Source organism: Oncorhynchus masou, chromosome 12 (genome assembly GCF_036934945.1).
Source record: "Oncorhynchus masou masou isolate Uvic2021 chromosome 12, UVic_Omas_1.1, whole genome shotgun sequence".
Taxonomy (NCBI): Eukaryota; Metazoa; Chordata; class Actinopteri; order Salmoniformes; family Salmonidae; genus Oncorhynchus; species Oncorhynchus masou.
This window is the reverse complement of record NC_088223.1, coordinates 11,616,803-11,630,297: the sequence shown is the minus strand read 5'-3', so window position 1 is coordinate 11,630,297 and position 13,495 is coordinate 11,616,803. Positions and strand designations below refer to the sequence as shown.

Genomic DNA, 13,495 nt, shown 5'->3' with positions numbered 1-13,495 from the left:
AGTATCCTGTTTATATGATCTACATTTGACATGTTTTTGGTGTGACTCAGTGCAGCCGGCAGCTACCGTGACAATTTCAGAATGCAACGGGCTGCTACTGCAATTTACAAGTGTAAAATCAATAAAACAAGTCTTTTTAAATATTAGGAAAATGTGTCTATACATTTCAGACGTTTTTAAAAACATTACTCTGCTATTACCATTTATACTGTATGAGTGTTGGCTCAACGAGACACTTCTGTTCCCAATGCCCTGCTTCAAGGGGGGCGAGTGTCGTGCTCTACCAGTCGAGACGTAGCAAGTACACAAGTTTACATTTGAGCAGTATGTGTAGCCAACGTTATTTTTACAAAAAGTTTTCAAGCATAAAGAGGCTTGAGGCGCTGTAAAGCAGGGATGGGCACCTCCAGTCCACGAGGGTCTGAGTGATGTCACACATTTCCCCCCCCCTTAGTAAACACAGCTGACTGTATTAAACTCACTGCTGTAGATCATGATGAGTCGGGGCAGAAGACAGTAGATCAGCTGTGTCTTCAGGGGACTGGAGTTGCTCGTCCCTGCTGTGAAGCTGGAATTTCCTCACTGATTGTTGCATCAGCTTGCTAATAGCAGCACTGTTGTGCTAAATGCTAAGCTGCTACATGCTATGCAGCAAAAGGCTAAAGGTGTCGCTATGGCCTGCTGGTGAATGTTGCAGAATGGTGGGTTACCCTGATAAACTTATACCGTCTCTCCCCCGCCCCCCCTTCCCCCTCCTCCCCCCACTCATACCCTCTCCCTCCCCCTCTATCTCTCTTCTTCTCTCCCTCCTTCCCTCTCTCAGGTATGGTGCTCAGCCGTTGCGTCTCAGTAAGATCGTTCCCCACCTCTGCACTCTAACGGGAGACCAGAACCCACAGGTGAGAGTCTGAGCGTAGATCTGAATCCTTTTTGTCCCTGTCTGTATTAAAAACATCCAAAAACAGGGCTCTCCAACCCTGTTCCTGGAGAGAGACCCTGCTGTAGGTTTTAACCTCAACCCTGTTCCTGGAGAGAGACCCTCCAGTAGGTTTTAACTCCAACCCTGTTCCTGGAGAGAGACCCTGCTGTAGGTTTTAACTCCAACCCTGTTCCTGGAGAGAGACCCTGCTGTAGGTTTTTATTCCAACCCTGTTCCTGGAGAGAGACCCTGCTGTAGGTTTTAACTCCAACCCCAGTTGTAACTGACCTGATTCACCTCATCAACCAGCTATTTATTAGAATCAGGTGTGTTAGATTAGGCTTGGAGTTTAAACCTCTCAGGTCTGTAGCTCTCCAGGAACAGGTTTTAATCTAACATGGAGAGAAAGCCCTGTAACATAGAAATTATACAAGTGTGAGTTCCATTAAACACATTGTGGAACACATGGAAGTTCTAGCCATTGCGTTTCTATGGTGAAGTATTCAACAATACAGAAATGCCAGTGTGCTGGAGCTGCTCATTCTAATCGTTTACCCTGCTATTAGACAGTCAATGGGAGACTGTTAAATAGCTGGGTGAGAGAAACCTGGCTTCACCACTGAAACATGTTAAATAGCTGGGTGAGAGAGAAACCTGGCTTCACCACTGAAACATGTTAAATAGCTGGGTGAGAGAGAAACCTGGCTTCACCACTGAAACATGTTAAATAGCTGGGTGAGAGAAACCTGGTTTCACCACTGAAACATGTTAAATAGCTGGGTGAGAGAGAACCCTGGTTTCACCACTGAAACATGTTAAATAGCTGGGTGAGAGAGAACCCTGGCTTCACCACTGAAACATGTTAAATAGCTGGGTGAGAGAGAACCCTTTGGATGGTGTACTGTCACTACAAAGATACAGGCGTCGTTCCGAACTCCGTTAACGGAGAGGAAGGAAAACGCTCAGGGATTTCACCATGAGGTCAAAGGTGACTTTTAAACAGTTACACAGTTTCATGGCTGTGATAGAAAACTGAGCATGGATCAACAACACTGTGAAAACGAAGCCTGTACAGAATACAAATATTCCAAAACATGCATCCTGTTTGCAACAAGGCACTGAAGTTAAACTGCAAGAAATGTGCAAAGAAAGTATCTTTAGCCTGAATACAAAGTGTTATGTTTGGGGCAAATCCAACACACCACATCACTGAGTACCACTCTTCATATTTTCAAGCATGGTGGTGGCTGCATCAGGTTATGGGTATGCTTGTCATCAGCAACCACTTGGGAGTTTTTTAAGATAAAAAGAAAAGCTATAATCACAGGCAAAATCCTAGAGGAAAACCTGGTTCAGTCTGCTTTCCAACAGACACTGAGAAACAAATTCACCTTTCAGCAGGACAATAACTTAGAAAACACTGGAGTTGCTTATCAAGACGACTTTGAATGTTCCTGAGTGGCCTAGTTACAGTGTTTACTTAAATCAGCTTGAAAATCTATGTCAAGACTTGAAAATCGCTGTCTAGCAATGATCAACAACCGACTTGACAGAGAAGAATTTTCACATACATTTTTTAAAATGTGAAAATATTGTTCCATCCAGGTGTGCAAAGCTCTTAGACTTACCCAGAAAGACTCACAGCTGTAATCGCTCTTAGAGACTTACCCAGAAAGACTCACAGCTGTAATCACTCTTAGAGACTTACCCAGAAAGACTCACAGCTGTAATCACTCTTAGAGACTTACCCAGAAAGACTCACAGCTGTAATCGCTCTTAGAGACTTACCCAGAAAGACTCACAGCTGTAATCACTTTTAGAGACTTACCCAGAGAGACTCACAGATGTAATCGCTCTTAGACTTACCCAGAGAGACTCACAGCTGTAATCACTCTTAGAGACTTACCCAGAAAGACTCACAGCTGTAATCGCTCTTAGAGACTTACCCAGAGAGACTCACAGCTATAATCACTCTTAGAGACTTACCCAGAAAGACTCACAGCTGTAATCACTCTTAGAGACTTACCCAGAAAGACTCACAGATGTAATCACTGCCAAAGGGGATTTGAACATTTTATAGGGGTATGAATACTTGTGTAAATCAGAATTCTGTATTTAATTTTCAATACATTTGCAGAAGTTTCTAAAAAACATGTTTTCACTTTGTCATTATAGGGTTTTGTGTGTAGATTAGGTGAGGGGAAAAAAAACATATTTTAATTCATTTTTAATTCAGTCTGTAACACAACATGTGGACTAGGTCAAGGGGTGGGAATACTTTCTGAAGGCTCTGTAGATTATTTACACACACACACGCGCACACACACACACACACACACACACACACACACACACACACACACACACACACACACACACACACACACACGGGCAGGTTAACACCTTACTCTCGCTAGGCCGGTCAGCGTTATCTGATGCCATTACAATCATACTAAACATGACGCTTTTATCCCCCTGTTAAGAGATCTGAGAACTCAACTGTGAATAATATTAATTGCATAATCTATATTTTAATGATGTAGTTATGTGGACAACGATACTGGATAACCGATATATTGTGGGATGTTGTGTGTCCTGTGTGCAGGTCCGTGAGGCTGCCACAACATCTATGGTGGATGTCTATCGCCACGTAGGGGAGAGAGTCAGAGCCGACCTGGGAAAGAGTGGCCTGCCTGCCGCAAGGTGAGTCTGTGTGTGGGTGTGTTTGGGTGTGGGTGGGTTTGGGTGTGGTTGGGTGTGTGTGTGGTTGGGTGCGTGTGTGGTTGGGTGCGTGTGGTTGGGTGCGGTTGGGTGCGGGTGTGGTTGGGTGTGTGTGTGGTTGGGTGCGTGTGGTTGGGTGCGTGTGGTTGGGTGCGTGTGGTTGGGTGCGTGTGGTTGGGTGCGTGTGGTTGGGTGCGTGTGGTTGGGTTCGTGTGGTTGGGTTCGTGTGTGGTTGTGTGTGTGTGTTCGTGTGTGTGTGTGGTTGTGCGTGTGGTTGGGTGTGTGTGTGGTTGGGTTCGTGTGTGTTCGTGTGTGTGTGTTCGTGTGTGTGTGGTTGGGTGTGTGTGTGTGTGGTTGGGTGTGTGTGTGTGTGGTTGGGTGTGTGTGTGGTTGGGTGCGTGTGGTTGGGTGTGTGTGTTCGTGTGTGTGTGTTCGTGTGTGTGTGGTTGGGTGTGTGTGTTCGTGTGTGTGTGGTTGTGTGTGTGTGGTTGTGTGTGTGTGTGGTGTTGTGGGTGTGTGTGTGGTTGGGTGCGTGTGGTTGGGTGTGTGTGTTCGTGTGTGTGTGTGTTCGTGTGTGTGGTTGTGTGTGTGTGTGTGTGTGTGGTGTTGTGGGTGTGTGTGTGGTGTCATGTATTGGCGTCACTCCATTATCGTTGACACTTTTGGAGAAACCTGTGGAGAATAGTTCTAAAATGAGTCGTTCGGTCGGTCGAGTCTGCGGGTTTTGTTGCTGTGGTCTTTTTACTGGCCAGTGACCTCTGTCAGTGGTTTGGACTGTGAATACTAAGTGTATGTTACGTCCCGTGATATCTCTGTCCCAGTCCACACCATGCTCCACTCTGCCCCTCACACAGTCGCACACAGAGACTCTTTATACTGGACAATGAAGGGGAGGACAGAGGAAGAGAGGGAGGAGTGTGTCGCCTCTGAAGAGCTCCATTGAGTATACTTGCTCTCTCTGGTCACCGTGGTTACCGTAATAAGGAGTCCGTAGTGTTGTCATTCTGAGCACACACAGCCTCCTCTGCCGTCTCTCTCTCTTTCTGCCCTCTCTCTCTCTTTCTGCCCTCTCTCTCTCTTTCTGCCCTCTCTCTCTCTTTCTGCCCTCTCTCTCTCTTTCTGCCCTCTCTCTCTCTTTCTGCCCTCTCTCTCTCTTTCTGCCCTCTCTCTCTCTTTCTGCCCTCTCTCTCTCTTTCTGCCCTCTCTCTCTCTTTCTGCCCTCTCTCTCTCTTTCTGCCCCCTCTCTCTCTTTCTGCCCCCTCTCTCTCTTTCTGCCCCCTCTCTCTCTTTCTGCCCCCTCTCTCTCTTTCTGCCCCCCTCTCTCTTTCTGCCCCCTCTCTCTCTTTCTGCCCCCTCTCTCTCTTTCTGCCCCCTCTCTCTCTTTCTGCCCTCTCTCTCTCTTTCTGCCCTCTCTCTCTCTTTCTGCCCTCTCTCTCTCTTTCTGCCCTCTCTCTTTCTGCCCTCTCTCCTCTCTTTCTGCCCTCTCTCTCTCTTTCTGCCCTCTCTCCTCTCTTTCTGCCCTCTCTCCTATCTTTCTGCCCTCTCTTCTCTCTCTTTCTGCCCTCTCTCTCTCTTTCTGCCCTCTCTCCTCTCTTTCTGCCCTCTCTCCTCTCTTTCTGCCCTCTCTCCTCTCTTTCTGCCCTCTCTCCTATCTTTCTGCCCTCTCTCTCTTTCTGCCCTCTCTCCTCTATCTTTCTGCCCTCTCTCCTCTATCTTTCTGCCCTCTCTCCTCTCTCTTTCTGCCCTCTCTCTCTCTTTCTGCCCTCTCTTTCTGCCCTCTGTCTCTATCAATTTCAATTAAATTTGCTTTAGTGGTATGACGTAACAACGTAGATATTGCCAAAGCATTGTTTGGAGATTTATAATAATAAAATAATTAATAATTACATTTGGGGAAATGGGGCTAATGATTTTTATAGAATAGTGGCCAATTCGTTGATGTAAATATTGAAGAGTGCAGGGCTCAGATTGCAACTGTGGCGAAGGCCCCGCCCCTGATTAAATAGGTTATTTTCTTGCCAATTTTGATGCTGCGCGTATTGATTTAATTCTGTCATGTATTTTACTCCCTGCACCAGTTTCGATGACTTTGTAGAACAGTCCTGTATGCCAAATAGAATCAAATGCTTTTTGGAAGTTGATAAAGCAAGTGTATATTTTGGTATTATTTTAGTGGACATGTTTATCTATCAGGGTGTGTAGGGTGTAAATATGATTGGTTGTGCAATGTTTTGGTATAAATCAAATTAGTCTTTTACTCAAGACATTGTGTTTATTAAGGAAGTTTATAACTCTTACATGTATAATACTACAGAAAGCCTTCCCCAGGTTACTGTTCACACAAATGCCTCTGGAATTGTTAGGGTCACATTTTTCTCCGTTAAAGATTGGGGTTATGAGTCCTTGATTCCAGATGTCAGGGAAATAACCTACACTCAGGATCAAATTAAACCGTTTTAAGCCAATTGAAATGTTGCACTAGTGAGTTTGAGCATCTCATTTAGGATGCCATCAGGTCTGCAGGCTTTTTTAAATCTGAGAGCCTGAAGTTTCTTATAGAGCTCCTGGTCAGTAATAGTTTAGTTTCTTATAGAGCTCCTGGTCAGTAATAGTTTAGTTTCTTATAGAGCTCCTGGTCAGTAATAGTTTAGTTTCTTATAGAGCTCCTGGTCAGTAATAGTTTAGTTTCTTATAGAGCTCCTGGTCAGTAATAGTTTAGTGTCTTATAGAGCTCCTGGTCAGTAATAGTTTAGTTTCTTATAAAGCTCCTGGTCAGTAATAGTTTAGTGTCTTATAGAGCTCCTGGTCAGTAATAGTTTAGTTTCTTATAGAGCTCCTGGTCAGTAATAGTGTAGTTTCTTATAGAGCTCCTGGTCAGTAATAGTGTAGTTTCTTATAGAGCTCCTGGTCAGTAATAGTTTAGTTTCTTATAAAGCTCCTGGTCAGTAATAGTGTAGTTTCTTATAGAGCTCCTGGTCAGTAATAGTGTAGTTTCTTATAGAGCTCCTGGTCAGTAATAGTTTAGTTTCTTATAGAGCTCCTGGTCAGTAATAGTTTAGTTTCTTATAGAGCTCCTGGTCAGTAATAGTTTAGTTTCTTATAGAGCTCCTGGTCAGTAATAGTTTAGTTTCTTATAGTGCTGCTGGTCAGTAATAGTTTAGTTTCTTATAGAGCTCCTGGTCAGTAATAGTTTAGTTTCTTATAGAGCTCCTGGTCAGTAATAGTTTAGTTTCTAATAGAGCTCCTGGTCAGTAATAGTTTAGTTTCTTATAGAGCTCCTGGTCAGTAATAGTTTAGTTTCTTATAGAGCTCCTGGTCAGTAATAGTTTAGTTTCTTATAGAGCTCCTGGTCAGTAATAGTTTAGTTTCTTATAGAGCTCCTGGTCAGTAATAGTTTAGTTTCTTATAGAGCTCCTGGTCAGTAATAGTTTAGTTTCTTATAGAGCTCCTGGTCAGTAATAGTTTAGTTTCTTATAGTGCTGCTGGTCAGTAATAGTTTAGTTTCTTATAGAGCTCCTGGTCAGTAATAGTTTAGTTTCTTATAGAGCTCCTGGTCAGTAATAGTTTAGTTTCTTATAGAGCTCCTGGTCAGTAATAGTTTAGTTTCTTATAGAGCTCCTGGTCAGTAATAGTTTAGTTTCTTATAGAGCTCCTGGTCAGTAATAGTTTAGTTTCTAATAGAGCTCCTGGTCAGTAATAATTTAGTTTCTAATAGAGCTCCTGGTCAGTAATAGTTTAGTTTCTTATAGAGCTCCTGGTCAGTAATAGTTTAGTTTCTTATAGAGCTCCTGGTCAGTAATAGTTTAGTTTCTTATAGAGCTCCTGGTCAGTAATTGGGGAGTCCAGTGGATTTTGATTGTCCTTTACATTCAACTTTTCATGAATTTGGCGTTGTTCTGCATTTGCATCAATTTGAACGTTGTTGTCCAGTGTTTTAAAATGGGTTGGCCATATGTCACCATTTCGTATCGCTAATTCCACTTTTATTTATTTTTTAGGTTTTTCCAATTATGCCAGAAGTTGTTTGTGTTTATGGGCTCCTCAATTAGTGTCAGCTGCTTGCTGTTGTACTGGGCTTTTTTGGTTCTGAGTGTTACGTTTATAGAGTTTTAAAGTCTCACTGTAACGAAGGCGTAATTCACCATTATTTGGGTCTCTGTGCTTTTGGTTGGATAGTGTTTAAATTTTTTACAATCTGCATCAAACCAGTTGTCATCTGTGGTCTTTTTTACATTTAATTTGGTCAATTTCCGTTGTGCTGTTTTCGTGTGTGTGTTATTTATTTATTTATTTCCCGGATAGATATATATATGTGTATGTGTTGGATGTTTTACATACACTTAGGTTGGAGTCATTAAACCTTGTTTTTCAACCCCTCCACACATTTCTTGTTAACAAACTATAGTTTTGGCAAGTCGGTCAGGACATCTACTTTGTGCATGACACAAGTAATTTTTCCAACAATTGTTTACAGACAGATTATTTCACTTATAATTCACTGTATCAATTCCAGTGGGTCAGAAGTTTACATACACTAAGTTGACTGTGCCTCTAAACAGCTTGGAAAATTCCAGAAAATGATGTCATTCTGATAGGCTAATTGACATCATTTGAGTCAATTGGAGGTGTACCTGTGTATGTATTTCAAGGCCTACCTTCAAACTCAGTGCCTCTTTGCTTGACATCATGTGAAAATCAAAAGAAAATCAGCCAAGACCTCAGAAAAAAAATTGTAGACCTCCACAAGTCTGGTTCATCCTTGGGAGCAAATACCAAACACCTGAAGGTACCACGTTCATCTGTACAAATAATAGTACGCAAGTATAAACACCATGGGACCACGCAGCCGTCATACCGCTCAGGAAGGAGACGTGTTCTGTCTCCTAGATGCCGTCAACATCTAACCTCTTCAGTCTAAAGGTTGAGGAGTCTAGGCCCTGAATGTTCCACATGTTAACTGATAGGGATTTCATGTTGCAAGAAGAGAGAATAACACTGTATAAAAATACAATAACTGTAGCTTCTCTCAAGGAGTCTCTACGGTCTGTTCTCTGTGCTGCAGCACCCTCTTGATGACAGACTCTTCCTTTACCTGCTACAGCTCTCTCCTCACGGTGGTCTTTACCTCCTAGAGCTGTGGTAAGACTCTCTCCTCACGGTGGTCTTTACCTCCTAGAGCTGTGGTAAGACTCTCTCCTCACGGTGGTCTTTACCTCCTAGAGCTGTGGTAAGACTCTCTCCTCACGGTGGTCTTTACCTCCTAGAGCTGTGGTAAGACTCTCTCCTCACGGTGGTCTTTACCTTCTCTAGAGCTGTGGTAAGACTCTCTCTTCACGGTGGTCTTTACCTCCTAGAGCTGTGGTAAGACTCTCTCCTCACGGTGGTCTTTACCTCCTCTAGAGCTGTGGTAAGACTCTCTCCTCACGGTGGTCTTTACCTCCTCTAGAGCTGTGGTAAGACTCTCTCTTCACGGTGGTCTTTACCTCCTCCAGAGCTGTGGTAAGACTCTCTCCTCACAGTGGTCTTTACCTCCTAGAGCTGTGGTAAAACTCTCTCCTCACGGTGGTCTTTACCTCCTCTAGAGTTGTGGTAAGACTCTCTCTTCACGGTGGTCTTTACCTCCTCCAGAGCTGTGGTAAGACTCTCTCCTCACGGTGGTCTTTACCTCCTAGAGTTGTGGTAAGACTCTCTCCTCACGGTGGTCTTTACCTCCTAGAGCTGTGGTAAAACTCTCTCCTCACGGTGGTCTGTACCTCCTCTAGAGTTGTGGTAAGACTCTCTTCACGGTGGTCTTTACCTCCTAGAGCTGTGGTAAGACTCTCTTCACGGTGGTCTTTACCTCCTAGAGCTGTGGTAAGACTCTCTCCTCACGGTGGTCTTTACCTCCTAGAGCTGTGGTAAGACTCTCTCCTCACGGTGGTCTTTACCTCCTCTAGAGTTGTGGTAAGACTCTCCTCACGGTGGCCTTTACCTCCGCTTGCGCTGCCCCAGTGACCACGTTGCTATGGTTACCATCAGTAAACCGTTGGAGCTAGACAGTAAGCTAGCTGACAAGTTTGAATTTGGCTAGCTAACATGATACAGATTGACAGAGTTTGAGTTAGAGGACTAATCCTTTCCTTCTGTGTTGATCTCCAGTTGTACAATTTGATTACCTATATATCTTCTGCTAATTTAATCTTGTAAATCTCACTCTTATAACTTCTACGGGATCGATCCCCCCCCGTGGGATGGTTGAAGTAGGCTAATATGATTAGCATGCGGTTGTGAGTAACAATTTTTTTTTCCAGGACATAGACATATCTGATATGGGCAGAAAGCTCACATTCTTGTTCTCTCTCTTGTTTTTCTGCCTTCTCTCTCTCTCGTCTCTTTCTGCCTTCTCTCTCTCTCTCTCCGTCTTTCTGCCTTCTCTCTCTCTCTCTCCGTCTTTCTGCCTTCTCTCTCTCTCTCTCCGTCTTTCTGCCTTCTCTCTCTCTCTCTCTCTCTCTCTCTCTCTCTCTGTATTTCTGCCTTCTCTCTCTCTCTCTCTCTCTCTGTATTTCTGCCTTCTCTCTCTCTCTCTCTCTCTCTCTCTCTCCGTCTTTCTGCCTTCTCTCTCTCTCTCTCTCTCTCTCTCTCTCTCTCTCTGTATTTCTGCCTTCTCTCTCTCTCTCTCTCTGTATTTCTGCCTTCTCTCTCTCTCTCTCTCTCTCTCTCTCTCTCTGTATTTCTGCCTTCTCTCTCTCTCTCTCTCTCTCTCTCTGTATTTCTGCCTTCTCTCTCTCTGTCTTTCTGCCTTCTCTCTCTCTCTCTCTCTCTCTCTCTCTCTCTCTGTATTTCTGCCTTCTCTCTCTCTCTCCGTCTTTCTGCCTTCTCTCTCTCTCTCTCTCTGTATTTCTGCCTTCTCTCTCTCTCTCTCCGTCTTTCTGCCTTCTCTCTCTCTCTCTCTCTCTCTCCGTCTTTCTGCCTTCTCTCTCTCTCTCTCTCTCTCTCTCTCTCTCTCTCTGTATTTCTGCCTTCTCTCTCTCTCTCTCTGTATTTCTGCCTTCTCTCTCTCTCTCTGTATTTCTGCCTTCTCTCTCTCTCTCTGTATTTCTGCCTTCTCTCTCTCTCTCTCCATCTTTCTGCCTTCTCTCTCTCTCTCTCTCTCTCTCCGTCTTTCTGCCTTCTCTCTCTCTCTCTCTCTCTCTCTCTGTATTTCTGCCTTCTCTCTCTCTCTCTCTCTGTATTTCTGCCTTCTCTCTCTCTCTCTCTCTGTATTTCTGCCTTCTCTCTCTCTCTCCGTCTTTCTGCCTTCTCTCTCTCTCTCTCTCTCTCCGTCTTTCTGCCTTCTCTCTCTCTCTCTCTCTCTCTCTCTCTCTCTCTGTATTTCTGCCTTCTCTCTCTCTCTCTCTGTATTTCTGCCTTCTCTCTCTCTCTCTGTATTTCTGCCTTCTCTCTCTCTCTCTGTATTTCTGCCTTCTATCTCTCTCTCTCCGTCTTTCTGCCTTCTCTCTCTCTCTCTCTCTCTCTCCGTCTTTCTGCCTCTCTCTCTCTCTCTCTCTCTCTCTCTCTCTGTATTTCTGCCTTCTCTCTCTCTCTCTCTCTGTATTTCTGCCTTCTCTCTCTCTCTCTCTCTGTATTTCTGCCTTCTCTCTCTCTCTCTCTCTCTCTCTCTCTCTCTCTCTCTCTGTATTTCTGCCTTCTCTCTCTCTCTCTCTCTCTCTCTGTATTTCTGCCTTCTCTCTCTCTCTCTCTGTATTTCTGCCTTCTCTCTCTCTCTCTGTATTTCTGCCTTCTCTCTCTCTCTCTGTATTTCTGCCTTCTCTCTCTCTCTCTCCGTCTTTCTGCCTTCTCTCTCTCTCTCTCTCTCTCTCCGTCTTTCTGCCTTCTCTCTCTCTCTCTCTCTCTCTCTCTCTCTCTCTCTCTCTCTGTATTTCTGCCTTCTCTCTCTCTCTCTCTCTGTATTTCTGCCTTCTCTCTCTCTCTCTCTCTGTATTTCTGCCTCTCTCTCTCTCTCTCTCTCTCTCTCTCTCTCTCTCTGTATTTCTGCCTTCTCTCTCTCTCTCTCTCTCTCTGTATTTCTGCCTTCTCTCTCTCTCTCTCTGTATTTCTGCCTTCTCTCTCTCTCTCTGTATTTCTGCCTTCTCTCTCTCTCTCTGTATTTCTGCCTTCTCTCTCTCTCTCTCCGTCTTTCTGCCTTCTCTCTCTCTCTCTCTCTCTCTCCGTCTTTCTGCCTCTCTCTCTCTCTCTCTCTCTCTCTCTCTCTCTCTCTCTGTTTTTCTGCCTCTCTCTCTCTCTCTCTCTGTTTTTCTGCCTTCTCTCTCTCTCTCTCTCTGTATTTCTGCCTTCTCTCTCTCTCTCTCTCTCTCTCTCTCTCTCTCTCTCTCTGTATTTCTGCCTTCTCTCTCTCTCTCTCTCTCTCTCTCTGTATTTCTGCCTTCTCTCTCTCTGTCTTTCTGCCTTCTCTCTCTCTCTCTCTCTCTCTCTCTCTCTCTCTCTGTATTTCTGCCTTCTCTCTCTCTCTCCGTCTTTCTGCCTTCTCTCTCTCTCTCTCTCTGTATTTCTGCCTTCTCTCTCTCTCTCTCCGTCTTTCTGCCTTCTCTCTCTCTCTCTCTCTCTCTCTCTCCGTCTTTCTGCCTTCTCTCTCTCTCTCTCTCTCTCTCTCTCTCTCTCTCTGTATTTCTGCCTTCTCTCTCTCTCTCTCTGTATTTCTGCCTTCTCTCTCTCTCTCTCTGTATTTCTGCCTTCTTTCTCTCTCTCTCTGTATTTCTGCCTTCTCTCTCTCTCTCTCTTTGTATTTCTGCCTTCTCTCTCTCTCTCTGTATTTCTGCCTTCTCTCTCTCTCTCTGTATTTCTGCCTTCTCTCTCTCTCTCTGTCTGTGAGAATGATGAACATGTTTCATGCTATGTGAATGCTGTGCAGAGGGGGTAAAAGAGAGGGAATGATGGGGAGATGGAGAAGGGTGAGGAATGATGGTGGAGATGAAGGGTGAGGAACGAGGGTGGAGATGAAGCGTGAGGAAGGGTGAGGAACGATGGTGGTGATGAAGGGTGAGGAACGATGGTGGAGGCCTGGTGGTTAGGACGAGACGTTGCTGGTTCGGGTCCTCCAGTCGACTGGGTCTGTTGATTTGCCCTTGAGCGGGGCGCTCAACCCTGGTTGCTCCGGATGGGACAGTCTGCTAGATGACTGGAACGTAATGTAATATAATACCACATAAATGTTGAGCAGATTCACTGCAGGTGAATTGTATGTTGTATATAAAAAAATTGATATAAAAATAAATATTATGTAAAAAGTGTATATAAAAATAAATATTATTATGTAAAAAATATATAATTTTTTTTTTTAATGTAAATTGGATATAAAAATAAATATTATTATGGAAAAATTGGATATAAAAATTTGAGAGTGTGGACGATGGGGAAGGAAGTGAGTTAAGGAAGTGAGAGTAAAAAAGAGAAAGAGTGAGTCTTCACAGCGGTTGTCTTACTTTCAGAAACAGAAAATGGTTATGTTAGTAAGCCTCACCATGTGTGTTTTAGCCTGGTGGGAGGGAGGAAGGGGAGAGGAGGAAGGGAGGGAGGGAGGGATGGATGGGAGGAAGGTGAGAGGAGGAAGGGAGGGAGGGATGGATGGGAGGAGAGGAGTGAGGGCGGGAAGGATGGATGGGAGGAAGATGAGAGGAGGGAGGGAGGGCAGGATGGATGGGAGGAAGAGGAGAGGAGGAAGGGAGGGAGGGATGGGAGGAAGGGAGGGAGGGATGGGAGAAAGAGGAGGAAGGGAGGGAGGGATGGGAGGAGAGGGGAAGGGAGGGAGGGATGGGAGGAGAAGGGAGGGATGGGAGGAAGAGGGGGGGAAGGGAGGGAGGGATGGGAGGAGAAGGGAGG

The 13,495-nt window shown here is 44.7% G+C and overlaps 1 protein-coding gene across 16 annotated transcripts in view; it reads left to right on the top strand.

The window, feature by feature from the left end:
- LOC135549547 (CLIP-associating protein 2-like) overlaps window positions 1–13,495 on the top strand; it is a 152,072-nt gene that overhangs the window by 28,477 nt on the left and 110,100 nt on the right. For all 16 annotated transcript variants that reach the window (XM_064979593.1, XM_064979605.1, XM_064979602.1 and 13 more), the window contains 2 exons: window positions 824–899; window positions 3,525–3,622. In XM_064979593.1, the coding sequence (XP_064835665.1) occupies window positions 824–899; window positions 3,525–3,622 (174 nt within the window). The remainder of the gene's footprint in view (window positions 1–823; window positions 900–3,524; window positions 3,623–13,495) is intronic.